At 43.0% G+C, this 14635-nt stretch overlaps 1 protein-coding gene across 3 annotated transcripts in view; it reads right to left on the bottom strand.

The window, feature by feature from the left end:
- The window catches only part of LOC311516100 (t-SNARE domain-containing protein 1-like), a 698551-nt gene that overhangs the window by 218892 nt on the left and 465024 nt on the right, over nucleotides 1–14635 (bottom strand). For all 3 annotated transcript variants that reach the window (XM_084619794.1, XM_084619795.1, XM_084619793.1), the window contains one exon: nucleotides 1804–1876. In XM_084619794.1, the coding sequence (XP_084475920.1) occupies nucleotides 1804–1876 (73 nt within the window). The remainder of the gene's footprint in view (nucleotides 1–1803; nucleotides 1877–14635) is intronic.

Raw genomic sequence — 14635 nt, 5'->3', positions numbered from 1 at the left:
AGATCTGATCTTGTATCATGGACACAAGAGCCTGTTTTGCTGGCCAGCCTGATTCTCCTCATTTAAATAAAAAAAAATACTTAGTGGGGGAGTGACAGTTGCAGAACTTTCATCTCCTATGTATAACAGGTGGAAATTAAACCCCTGGATGTGATGAGAACTCCCCCTGATCATCATCAATGTTGAATTTTCACTGTGGGCGTTTCAATTCCCTTTACCTTCTGATTCCTCTCGTTTGTGTGTAACATAAACCTCAAAGGATAAACAGTGGGAACTTGCAGCAGCTGAGTAGGGGGATATCTTGACTGGCTGATTTACTGAAAAGCTACTCAGAAAGAAAGAAAAAGGTTAACAGTGCTACTGGAAAAAGAACACCTCCTATATAAAAGCATGATGCTGGTTTAAAGACAAAAAGGTCCTACTTTCTACAGCTTTCCGCTTTCTCCCAGGCAAGTTAATATTGGGGCCACAAGGGTAATGGCTTAAAAATAAATCTAGCCGTAAGGAAATTCGTGACAAGGGTCATGAAACTAACTGAAGTGTGTTGTCATGTCCCTCGAGGCATTAACATCTGATACGCCTCCTGAAGCCCAAGCAGATTCAGAAGTTATCTGTGCACAAAAAGAACTGCCAAACAAGCACAAGATCAAAAATGAATTGTTGCAGACATCATCTTGATTTTGCTCTCTGTCTGTGAATGAACAGTCTATGTGATGGCATTTGCATATTTCTGTTTGGATGGACATGTCTGCAGCTTAACGGATGCTTGCCAAAGACTGTGTGCTAGGCGAGGAAACAGTGTGATCAACAGTCAGACTGGAAGTATTTCTCCTTTTGTGATTTCCCTCTTAGGGTCTGGTCCAACTCCCACTGACTTCTATGAGACCTGCAAGTGCTCAGCATCTCTGCCAATCAGGCTTATTTTATATTTAGGTCGCTAAACATGGATTTAAGAGTCTAACTTAGGCGCTCAGGTTCTTAGGAAATTTTGGCAATTGTTTAAGGCACTGGATAGTTCATTTTATCTCATACACACTGTAAAACAAGAGGGAGAGAAACACAGCTGACCCTTCCTTCCTTTAGCTGTAACCGGAGATGGTCATGAAGGAGCTGAGGGGACAGGACATTTTAAAAGATGTGGCTCTCCTATATTTTGCCTCCATTTCTTCCCCCTACTCCCACTGGTCTCCACTCCCTGTCAATGATGCTCTTGACGTTGGAGAAAAAACAGTCAATGGCTAAGCATTTCCTCTGTTCCCCTGCCTTCCACCAAAGCACAAGCATGCTGTCTCACTATGGTCCAAAACCCTGCTGGCGGGGGAGCAAGGAGGGGGTCAGGCTCTAGACATATGTTTGGACTGTGTGTGTGTCAGAATATTATGGCTGAAGCTTTATTAAGCAGAATCAAGCTATACAATTTTCTGTAGCTACACTAATTGTTCATTCCAATTCCAGAGGAAGATTAACAATTTCTTCCCATTCTAGTTATGGCTAAGTCTTCCCCTCCTGATATCCAACAGCCAATGGATTGTTCTTCCTGTGAAATCTATTTTTATGCTACTACCACCAGTAACTATCCCAAATATCAGAGGACAGCTTTTCAAACCCAAGGAGATTTCCATGTACAGAATCCCCTCTAGTACAAGACGAATGGTCTCAGTGGCAACTCAGTTGTCTTAAGCAGCCATGGAATTGGGATCATTTTGGCCCCTTAAACTCTTTTGTAGGTGAGTTGCCACCTCAGATCTGAATGGCAAAATCAGATAATAAAGGACATACCTTAACACTAATGGTGATACCTACCTATTGTGTCTCCTTGTTCATAAACCATAGAGGCCAGGTCTTTAATGATCTGGTTGACGTCCAACATGTCACTCTGAAAAGGTGAAAGGTCACAGTTAATGATCAACAGACACATCAAACCCCAAAAGAGTTGCCCGGTTTCTCAAGCTTGGAAACATGTATTTTTTCTTCTGCAAAGAACAGTGATGACCAAATATTCTCACTATACCTTAAAAGGGCCCTTAAACAACACCATAATTTGTTGCACTTCAGTTATCAAACTTTGCACTTGAACCAATTGAGTTGCCTTGTAAAAGGAGGAAATCAAAAAATTAGACTACATAGCTGCTTAGAATAACTGTGCAGCACCAAAGAACAAAAACCAGCCCTCCCCTTTTTCTAAGGAGCTGTGTTTGAGGGATACAATTCATTTAGGACCGCTGATTATTATGTACTAACTCAAGTTCTCTCAGTGTTGCGTGTTTGTGGTGAAATACCATTACTAAGTGAATGGAGAGCTGATAGAAAGACTGTCAGATTTTGAAATTTCTTTATCTTTAGGTCAGTTAGAGCAAAGCTAAGTGATGAAAGGATCTGTTTACACCTCTTCAAAGTGTCAAAACATTAACTAGTTAAAGCAACAGTAGCTCTTTGAATTAAAAAACAGCAACTGAAATATTGTTTCTAAATTAGAGCCTGTAACAGCCTAGCATGTAAGAACATTTACAATCAAATCTTGGCTTCATGTAACTCTGGCTCTAATAAGAATGATGAATCTGTAAATGGGATAATACTGAATGCAATACAGAAAAGGCTTCTATTAGCATACCAGAAAAGGACACTCTGACATAACTTGTTGCTATGACTTGATTTTTTATAGCGCCTTTCATGCAGAAAGATCCGACTTTGCTGCCCTATTTATCTTAGGACACAAAAACATTATGCTGAGTGTGAGTGAATGCTGCTCAGGGATAACAGAACTAACACAAAATTTTAATACAGGTGCCACCATAATACAGCACTTCTGATATATAGATAAATCTGGGGAGGGGGGAAATTAATCAATTCGTGCCAAATACAATGCATAGCACCAGAGCGAGAGCAAACCCTTACTCCTCTGTGAAGTGTCACTGGACCACTAATGTCCACAGGGAGCAGACAAACTCTCAGGGCATGATCCACGCGTGGTAACCACTTTTGGCAGTATTAACTTTCCTTTGATCCGCAGAGAGGTGTTTTCAGAGCTGGTGCATAGATGCAAGGCAAATAGGAGATCAACCCTAGTTTACTGTAAATCCAAGGGAGTTCACATGTTCTTGGGGAGGAGCGCCCTGTTGATTCTACTGGGACACTGAGGGGAAAAAAACACACATACGTATTCCCGACAACACATGTGAGAATGCTCTCATGGAGAAGTGTAGTTTCTCTCTCCCCTCAGACTCATCCCACACATTTTCTCATAGGAGATGATTTCCTCCCCTAACTTTTAAAATCTCTTGTAAGAGACTCCCTCACACAGTTAACGGAACAGTAGCCTATTCAGCTACTTTAAGCCGGCTTGGAGTAGAATCCGGGGGGCAAAGGAATCTAAATGTCCCCAACCTGATGGTTAGACAACTAAATTATCCCCTTTGATTAATTTATAAATGGTTCCAAGAGTATCTACATTCATTTTTGAGGTTTATTATGTAATTGTGAGTAGAACAGTACTTAATTATACAATGTAGTCAAATCTCATTAATTTGTAATGAAGCCTGGGAGAACCATTGCGAATGACTGAATATGGCAAATTTATGAGCAAGTGAACAAATACAAGAAACAAAAGCTAAAAAAAAACAAAGGATAGGGTAATGCAGCACAAAATGCACTGTGCTCACTTCCTTGTCAAGTGCAGTCTAGCTTTAATTATGTATGAGAATATGCATAACTAGTAAATGTTCCACAGAATATTTTATAAAAGTAATGAAGTTTAAGTAACACGAGATCACACTCTGTAACACTATGGTAGTAAAGCATTGCCAAGAAGGCAGGTTCCACTGTAGAAATTGTGTGGCAGTTTGAAGGTGAGGATGATAAGCTTTAGTGAGCAAGAGGAAGTCAGTGTGGAGAGTCTGAGAAGGGAATTACATGGTTAGACTGGTGGCAGAAGATGAAGATTTTTTAGCCTGTAAGGTGCTCAGTGCCTCTGGAAAGCGGTGAGTGTTTGCCATCTGTCAAGTGATTTCAGTGGGAGTTGTGAGCGCTCCCGTGGAGTTGAATGACCAGGCCCTTTATACTGTGTGTAGACTAGACAGAGGAAGAGAGGCAAACGGATGTGGCAAGACTGGGGGACACACAAGGGATGGTTGCAGTAGCTGAGATAGGAGATGACCAAGGCAAATATAATGTATGTATAATTTGTTTAACACTCTCATACTTCAAGGAACACAAACAAGCTGCATTAGACATATCTTACATACAGAGAGGGAAAAACAAAGAACAAAAAAACCCTAGAAAATCACCAGGCTCAGATGGTTTTACAGGGATAATTTACAAATTCTTTTAAGAACTATTAACTCCCTGGTTAACAAGAATGTTACACCTCCCAACAGAAGGCTCATTTTAACATGCCCACAATTTCAGCATTCTTAAAGCCAAAGAGCAGACAGCCTGGATTATAAATCCTATCAGCACATTTGAGCACAGAACATACATTTTAAACATATTCACAAAAACAGCAATGAAAATGTTAGCTCCTCCCACAGCCATTCTCATTCCTAAAGGTGTCAAAGTTTAGCAATATGGCAAACATTTAAATTTGGCCCCACATGTAACCTTACTCTCAGGACACTCTAAATTCCAGCCACAAGAACAATGCTAAATAAACAAGAGGTGATTTCATTTGCATTCCAAAGGGACAGGCCAGGGATGTCCTCACTGTCCCTTCTCATTCACTTTTGGCCACATCCTGGAGTTCTTGATCAATACTGACTTAATCCCTTTTCAGGGAACTGTCCCACAGATATCAAAGGGAATTTGCCTGAGTAGGGACAGAATAAAAAAAACTGAGTAGAAAGCTCAGGGTTTGTCCCTTTATAGGGAGAACCTCTAGTCTTAAAAAAAAAAATTAGACGGATGAATCTAAATTAACAACTAAATTAATTATATCTGTGTCTGCAGGTCATGTAGAATTCTATATGCAAACTCCTGGGTCAGCCCTGCCAGTCATTCTATGAATGATCAACAAGGGCTGTTATAAAATGAACTGGAAGCAGACAGAGATATTGGCGTAGGATCTAAAGGGAGTAAAACACAGCATATCTTTGTGTACGTCAATACAGGGAAGCAACCCAGGAAATATCTAAAATGTGTTACCCTTAGGATAACCCCCCCCGTCCCCCCACCCAACAGCACTCTCCCAGGGCCAAGGCAAATGTAACCATTGGGGAACACCCACTCCAGATGCGCAAAATGTGTTATCACAGGGAAGCACCGTTTACGGTGCTCAGTGTGCATTACTCTCAGGAACACATTCCTCCCACTACCCAGCCTGTGTCGCACATAGAAAAAGGCACAAGGATGGACATTTCTCAGTGTTTAAACTCAAACATAGTGTAAACCCATTTCCCATCCCTTCCGGGGTGGGGGGGGAGGGGGAGGAGGGAGAAGGTGTTGGATCATATTAAAGAAGTTCTGTATTAAAATCACAAATGAGTTTGATTCCCCATAGTTTCAATTCCAGGGTATTACTAATTAAGAGGTCTCTTGATTTTTGGTACTGTTTCTCTCCCTCTATGTGTGAAACTTGCAAGCTGCTAATTGTGTTAGTACATTCTAAGACAGAGTCTGTTCTCAACGCAATTCTTTGTAACAACAACTACTCACACAGAGAGAGACTCAAAGCAATACTCTGTAACAATAGAAACTGTACCCAGAGACTCCCCGCCCTTTTGTTGTATTCATCTCGCTTTAACAATTGTGATTAAAATAGAGATAGAGGATGTATGTGGATGGATGCTTGGTGTGGATAATAACTGAATGATTAGGGAGGTGCCAGCCTAAGAATCCAGTGTCCATCGGCTGAAGAAGGCGTCAAGTGGAAATAACCAGAGGACCCCCGGAGGGCAGACTGGAATCCACCGAACAGCCTCAAGAATGGGAGAACCAAAGAACAAGATAACATCTGGCAGCATGGAGCCATCAGGAATGTGACATTTGCTGATTGATTCAGCAACAGCATGATGAAGCAATTCCCATAGACTGGCATAGGAAGAAATTCCTATAAAAATGGACTCTAGAAAGTGAGAACTTTGGGGTCTGATTCTGCAAACCAACTTCCAGGAGCATCAGATGTGCATCTGACGAGGCCCTGCTCCCTCCTCATGTCCAGGCCACCTGGCCAGTGGCTTGGCATGAGCAACTCTAAGGCTGGTAACTATGATAACAACCTTGCAGAACCTGTGTGTGTGTGTATGAATGAACGTGTGAATAAATATGAGATTGAATGGAATGTTATAGCTATAACTAACTGCTTACTATGATTCTTTCTGTATTCACAATAAATGTGGTATTTTGCCTTTTTCCCTTTAATAAGATCCTGCTGGTTTTTATTTTATTGGTATAACAAAGGGACATAGAAAGGCAGAGAGCTTCTTTGATGCTCGATGGACACAAACTAAATTTCACCCACAACAGTCTTTCCAGGAAATATTTTTCTCTTGTCTACAGCTGGGGAGAAAAAATGACATCCTATAAATCAAACTGAGCCAGGCTAAGCAACAACAGACTAGCAGAAAATTGTTTTGAGGGCAGAAGCTATCCAGAACAGCAATTACAGCCTGAGTTAGACCTCCTCTGGGACTGCTCAACAACCAGCACTGGGAGTTTCTTTTTCCTTCTCTTGCTCTATTTTGTTGTCTTAATGGTCAATGCCATCATGGCACCATGCTGAATAATTAAAATAGCTCTGTTGAGCTTCATCATCTCAGTCCCTAAGCTAACTGGGGACAGCAGGCTCCAGGAGCACTGCAGAGACACTGTGCTCAACAGCAGGAGCTGAGCAGATGGGCTCTGGAAGGCGTGATGTCTAGCTCTTATCAGACCATTGCGATGCCATTACGTAGGGCCTCCGAACAGGGAGGGATAGAGAGGAAGGATGCTGGAAACCTCTCCCTATTAACATGATTCATTTATTAGGGCCTAGGTGAGAAATAACACAGTACAGTAACTCCTCACTTAATGTTGGAGTTATGTTCCTGAAAAATGAGACTTTATGTGAAACAATGTTAAGCGAATCCAATTTCCCCATAAAAATTAATGTAAATAGGGGGGGTGGTTAGGTTCCAGGGAATTTTTTTTCGCCAGACAAAAGACATTATATACATATACAGTATAAGTTTTAAACAATTTTAAACAAACAGTTTAATATTGTACACAGCAACGAATGATTCTGAAGCTTGGTTGAGGTGGTGGAGTAAGAGGGTGGAATATTTCCCAGGGAATGTCTTGCTGCTAAATGATGAACTTGTACTCGGCTGAGCCCTCAACGGTTAATACGCTGTTGTTAATGTAGCCTCACACTCTACAAGGCAGCATGGACTGAGGCAGGAGGGAGGAAACACAACAGATGCAGGGCAGTAGCCGCAAACACTTCCCTGCAAAAACCTGAACATGATGATGAACCGATGCTATCCAGCTGGAGCGTACCACTCCCTCCTCCTGACAGCAATGCATGGCTGCACAGGTGTGGAATTTCCAAAGTGCTGGGGCGTGCATGCATGAGTAAGAGAGAGAGACATGCATTGCCCCTTTAAGTACTCTGACACCACTTCAAGTACATTGCCCTTTTAAGCAGATCAGCCAGTTCAGACAGGAAGCAACAGCTTCCTGCAAGATCCCCCTCGCCCCCCACACGCTGAGCCCTGTGACTGTCCCCTCCTGCGGGGGTGGGGGGTCCCAGCAAGCAGGAGGCTCCAGGGAGCAGCTCCCAGGCAGAGGGCAGGGCAGGAGCAGCACAGCAGTGGCGGGAGGGACACCTGAACTGCTGCTGGGCAGCTGCCGAGCCACATACCTTACAGCTGATGGGGGTGGGGGGCTGCCAGCCCACCCGGTTCCAATCCCCAAGATGGGAGGGCTGCTCTTCCAGAGAATCCTGCCAGCACTGGACAAAGCAGCAGCTGCCAAACGACTTTATAAGGGAGCATTGCACAACTTTAAATGAGCCTGTTTCCTAATTGATCAGTAATGTAACAACAAACGATCGTTAACCAGGACAACGTTAAGTGAGGAGTTACTGTAATATGACAAAAAGAAAAGGAGGACTTGTGGCACCTTAGAGACTAACCAATTTATTAGAGCATAAGCTTTCGTGAGCTACAGCTCACTTCCTCAGATGCATATCGTGGAAACTGCAGCAGGCTTTATATATACACAGAGAATATGAAACAATACCTATTCCCACCCCACTGTCCTGCTGGTAATAGCTTATCTAAAGTGATTTCCAGCACAAATCCAGGTTTTCTCACCCTCCACCCCCGCACACAAATTCACTCTCCTGCTGGTGATAGCCCATCCAAAGTGACAACTCTTTACACAATGTGCATGACAATCAAGCTGGGCTATTTCCTGCATAAATCCAGGTTCTCACATCCCCCCCAACCCCATACACACACAAACTCACTCTCCTGCTGGTAATAGCTCATCCAAACTGACCACTCTTCAAGTTAAAATCCAAGTTAAACCAGAACATCTGGGGGGGGGGGGGTAGGAAAAAACAAGAGGAAACAGGCTACCTTGCATAATGACTTAGCCACTCCAAGTCTCTATTTAAGCCTAAATTAATAGTATCCAATTTGCAAATGAATTCCAATTCAGCAGTTTCTCGCTGGAGTCTGGATTTGAAGTTTTTTTGTTTTAAGATAGCGACCTTCATGTCTGTGATCGCGTGACCAGAGAGATTGAAGTGTTCTCCGACTGGTTTATGAATGTTATAATTCTTGACATCTGATTTGTGTCCATTTATTCTTTTACGTAGAGACTGTCCAGTTTGACCAATGTACATGGCAGAGGGGCATTGCTGGCACATGATGGCATATATCACATTGGTGGATGTGCAGGTGAACGAGCCTCTGATAGTGTGGCTGATGTTATTAGGCCCTGTGATGGTGTCCCCTGAATAGATATGTGGGCACAGTTGGCAACGGGCTTTGTTGCAAGGATAAGTTCCTGGGTTAGTGGTTCTGTTGTGTGGTATGTGGTTGTTGGTGAGTATTTGCTTCAGGTTGCGGGGCTGTCTGTAGGCAAGGACTGGCCTGTCTCCCAAGATTTGTGAGAGTGTTGGGTCATCCTTTAGGATAGGTTGTAGATCCTTAATAATGCGTTGGAGGGGTTTTAGTTGGGGGCTGAAGGTGACGGCTAGTGGCGTTCTGTTATTTTCTTTGTTAGGCCTGTCCTGTAGTAGGTAACTTCTGGGAACTCTTCTGGCTCGATCAATCTGTTTCTTTACTTCTGCAGGTGGGTATTGTAGTTGTAAGAAAGCTTGACAGAGATCTTGTAGGTGTTTGTCTCTGTCTGAGGGGTTGGAGCAAATGCGGTTGTATCGCAGAGCTTGGCTGTAGACGATGGATCGTGTGGTGTGGTCAGGGTGAAAGCTGGAGGCATGCAGGTAGGAATAGCGGTCAGTAGGTTTCCGGTATAGGGTGGTGTTTATGTGACCATTGTTTATTAGCACCCCCCCCCCCAGATGTTCTGGTTTAACTTGGATTTTAACTTGAAGAGTGGTCAGTTTGGATGAGCTATTACCAGCAGGAGAGTGAGTTTGTGTGTGTATGGGGGTGGGGGGGATGTGAGAACCTGGATTTATGCAGGAAATAGCCCAGCTTGATTGTCATGCACATTGTGTAAAGAGTTGTCACTTTGGATGGGCTATCACCAGCAGGAGAGTGAATTTGTGTGGGGGGTGGAGGGTGAGAAAACCTGGATTTGTGCTGGAAATCACTTTAGATAAGCTATTACCAGCAGGACAGTGGGGTGGGAATAGGTATTGTTTCATATTCTCTGTGTATATATAAAGCCTGCTGCAGTTTCCACGATATGCATCTGAGGAAGTGAGCTGTAGCTCACGAAAGCTTATGCTCTAATAAATTGGTTAGTCTCTAAGGTGCCACAAGTCCTCCTTTTCTTTTTGCGAATACAGACTAACACGGCTGTTACTCTGAAACCTGTAATATGACAAGTTTCAGAGTAACAGCCATGTTAGTCTGTATTCACAAAAAGAACAGGAGTACTTGTTAGTCTCTAAGGTGCCACAAGTACTCCTTTTCTTTTTACTGTAATATGGCAGTCCATCTCTGGCCAATGTAGTGGAGTGAATTCGGATGTGGTGAATGGTGCTAGACTGATGGCTTGGAACACCAAAGCCCTTTATTTATTCAGAAAAGATTCAGGGACAGAATGTGCTTTCCCCTCACTACTCCCTGGCAACATGGTTCAGTACTGAGGTAGAGGCTAAAAGGGCAATTTAGTCACCATAAACTATTCAGTCCTTGGCCCGTCCACTGGGGCTGCAGACCGTATATTGGTTATCAGCTGTGACGGATTTTTTGTGATATACACACATGCTCACTAAGAACTGGACCAAGAGACACCAGCTCACTTCATATCAGCCACCAGACACCCATCAGTCTTTCAATCACTAATAACTTGGGCTGCTTTTGCACTAGTGACCTAGAGATGAAGGGTTCTCCATGCCATTGCCACGCCCCTTGAGCCACTAGGCGTCTGTTCTTGAAGGTGTTTCTCTACATTGAGGACTAAAGATAAGTGTCATTACTTGTGATGCTGACTAGCAAAAGTGTGCAAGAGATATAATAACAATAGCAACTTATAAGGCAGATGGTTTGTGAGTAGAGCTGAGCGAAATATTTGGGCAAATAGTAAATTCACTGAATAATGATTTTTTTCAGGACACCAAAACTATCTGTGAATTCAGGTTGAATTCAGTGAAGAGTTCCCCCTCCCCAGCCCCTCAATTTTTTTCCAAAACAAACCATTTTGATATTTTGTTTTGAATCAACATTCAAACCATTTCATTTGACCTGAATGATTTTTTTTTTAAATTTCTCATTTTTCATTTTGGTATGTAAAACTTCATTTTGGTTCTAAACTAACTGATTCATTTCCCAGATTTTTCATTTTGGATACCCAACCAAAAAAACCCAAACAATTATTCAGTCACCTCTTCTTATGAGCGGTTATTTAATATCTTTTATCTACTTTTTACAGACACACACAAAACACTGACGTTTCCAAATTGTGCCCTCAGCTAAAATTATATGCAACCTTGGGTTCCTACTACCTTTACTCTTGTTTTGTGTTCTGTATGTCTTATTGTGTTTGGTCCCTATTTAGTCTGATGAAGTGGGCTTTAGCCCACAAAAGCTTATGCCCAAATAAATTTGTTAGTCTCTAAGGTGCCACAAGTCCTCCTCATTCTTTTTATTTAGTTTATAGACTCTTTGGGGCAGGGCTTTTCTTTCTTTGTAAGCATGTAGCACCTAATACACTGAGGCTGTGATCTGGATTGGCACCACTGTAAATGTGCATATTCCATCAGACAATCTCACAAGACCACCCCTTCCAGCGTGTGTGTGTGTGTGTGTGTGTGTGTGTGTGTGTAAATTGTTCCCCCTCCCACTCCCCTCCAAAAGAACGTCACCCAAGATGGTAGATAAAGGGTTGAGGCTTGGCAGATTACAAAGATAAAATGCAGTCTAATTCTGTCTGAACCAGCACAATGCAGAACGGTTATCTCAGCCCCCATTCGCCTCTAAACACTACATTTCAAGATAAGTGTGAACACTGAAATGTTCTGATAGCAGACAAATAAACAAAAATAACTGGTTTTCCTTGCTTCTTTTTTGACAACAAAAGCTGCATTTGATTCCATTTTATCTTCAAGGTAATGGAATGATAGTTTGGTATCAGGGAGAGGAGAGCAAGGAACAGCTCGCGTCAGAAAATAGAGAAGTGATATTCTTGCGCAGGGAACCAAAAAATTACCCGACTACGTCAAGGGGTAGAACAAATTGAATAATGTTTCAAAAGTCTTCTGTGATGCATGACAGAGCATGTGTTTCCTAATTAGGTATGAACATCCCTTACCCACATTCCAAATGCTCACCCAGCCTACAATGGGGAGTTGCTGGCAGTGAGGGAAAAGGTGAAGATCTGCACACAAAGTAAATGACGGAGGAAGGTGTTTCATTACCCTCCTGAGTACAAGCGATAATATCTGCTCTGCTCTCTGACAGTGATAATGCCACAATTCTTATTTCCTTTCGCTCAGCATCTGATGTTGCCGCATTTTGTTAGTCCAGATGACTGAGGCCTCTGGGACTTTGCAATTCATATTTGGAAGAAATAATGTCAAAAATGCATTAGGCTGGTCACACCTAATATTTATAGCTTGTGAATTTATTCATTTATGTACACATTTGTACTGTGATAAGGCAGGAAAACACGCACACACTCCAAACCGAATGCGTGATCCCCTGAAGATGAGGTTTTCTGCTACTTTGCCACCACAAAAATATAAACACCTCCGAGCCCCAGCATATAGACAGAGTTTGAAGGAAGAATGCCCTTGTGTTTGAGAAACTGGCCTGGAAATCTAGATATGTGGGTTCTGTTCCCACCTCTGCCATAGATTTACTATGTGAACTTGGGCAATGCACCTGTCTCAGTTCTCCAGGTATCACAGAGCTTTTGTGAGGCTAAATCCATTGCTGTTTGGAAAGTGCTCAGAGGCTGTTACGATAAGGGCTACAGAAAAAAATCCAAGAAATAAAATTAAACACAAATAAGCAAGCACAAGATGACATGGTAGCATCTGCATTATGGATACAAAAATGTCATTTATACAAAACGTTTCCCTGATGGAGTGGATTCATTGAAAAAATAGACTTTAGAGCTCATGATAGGCAACTGAACATAGAATCCACAGAAAAATTACAGCAGACACAGCTGTCACACAAACTTCACCCCACAATTATTCACCATCCCTGACCTGGAAGAGCATTTCTATGGGTAAGAGAGTAACTCAGTCTTCATGGCCCATTTAACCCTCGGCCTCTCTGCAGAGCCCAATAACAAGTACTCTAATTAGGTGAAATTGCGATGGGTAGGTTATGATGTGGATGACTATGCACTAGGAACTATTAGACCATAGTGCCTAGTTATTTTATAGAGGTTTCTGAACCGCTCCAGTGAGCCACAGGCCTGTTCAGCAACAAATTACTGAAAGCAAGTTACGTGAGTTCATGTGAAATCCTATGAAAAATGCTTTTAACTGGGAATAAATATATCAATGAGATGACATATCTTGAACTGCTTGGGACCATTTACTCATTTAAAAAAGAAAAGGGCTTCTAATCCTGTCAGCTACAGTTTTTCTGTAGCTGCTCAGAAGAAGAATATCCACTATAAGGTGGATAGAAAGCTGGCTAGATTGTCGGGCTCAACGGGTAGTGATCAATGGCTCCATGTCTAGTTGGCAGCCGGTATCAAGTGGAGAGCCACAGGGGTCGGTCCTGGGGCCGGCTTTGTTCAATATCTTCATAAATGATCTGGAGGATGGTGTGGATTGCACCCTCAGCAAGTTTGCAGATGCCACTAAACTGGGAGGAGTGGTAGATACGCTGGAGGGTAGGGATAGGATACAGAGGGACCGAGACAAATTGGAGGATTGGGCCAAAAGAAATCTGATGAGGTTCAAGAAGGTGGTTTCCTGGTGCAAGTGCTAGAGGAGCCAACTAGGGGGGGAGCTTTTCTTGATCTGCTGCTCACAAACCAGGAAGAATTAGTAGGAGAAGCAAAAGTGGATGGGAATCTAGGAGGCAGTGACCATGAGTTGGTCGAGTTCAGGATCCTGACATAGGGAAGAAAGGTAAGCAGCAGTATACGGACCCTGGACATCAGGAAAGCAGACTTCGACTTCCTCAGGGAACGGATGGGTAGGAACCCCTGGGGGACTAACATGAAGGGGAAAGGAGTGCAGGAGAGCTGGCTGTATTTCAAGGAATCCCTGTTGAGGTTACAGGGACAAACCATCCCGATGTGTCGAACGAATAGTAAATATGGCAGGCGACCAGCTTGGCTTAACGGTGAAATCCTAGCGGATCTTAAGCATAAAAAAGAAGCTTACAAGAAGTGGAAGGCTGGACATATGACCAGGGAAGAGTATAAAAATATTGCTCGGGCGTGTAGGAATGAAATTAGGAGGGCCAAATCGCACCTGGAGCTGCAGCTAGCGAGAGATGTTAAGAGTAACAAGAAGGGTTTCTTCAGGTATGTTGGCAACAAGAAGAAAGCCAAGGAAAGTGTGGGCCCCTTAATGAATGAGGGAGGCAACCTAGTGACAGAGGATGTGGAAAAAGCTAATGTACTCAATGCTTTTTTTGCCTCTGTCTTCACGAACAAGGCCAGCTCCCAGACTGCTGCGCTGGGCATCACAACATGGGGAATAGATGGCCAGCCCTCTGTGGAGAAAGAGGTGGTTAGCGACTATTTAGAAAAGCTGGATGTGCACAAGTCCATGGGGCCGGATGTGCTGCATCCGAGACTGCTAAAGGAGTTGTCGGATGTGATTGCAGAGCCATTGGCCTTTATCTTTGAAAACTCATGGCGAATGGGGGAAGTCCCGGATGACTAGAAAAAGGCTAATGTAGTGCCAATCTTTAAAAAAGGGAAGGAGGAGGATCCTGGGAACTACAGGCCAGTCAGCCTCACTTCAGTCCCTGGAAAAATCATGGAGCAGGTCCTCAAAGAATCAATCCTGAAGCACTTACATGAGAGGAAAGTGATCAGGAACAGTCAG

This window comes from Lepidochelys olivacea (genome assembly GCF_965140295.1).
Source record: "Lepidochelys olivacea isolate rLepOli2 genome assembly, chromosome: 2".
Taxonomy (NCBI): domain Eukaryota; kingdom Metazoa; phylum Chordata; order Testudines; family Cheloniidae; genus Lepidochelys; species Lepidochelys olivacea.
Note: the sequence above shows the minus strand (reverse complement) of the source record. Positions and strands in the feature narration are given on the sequence as shown.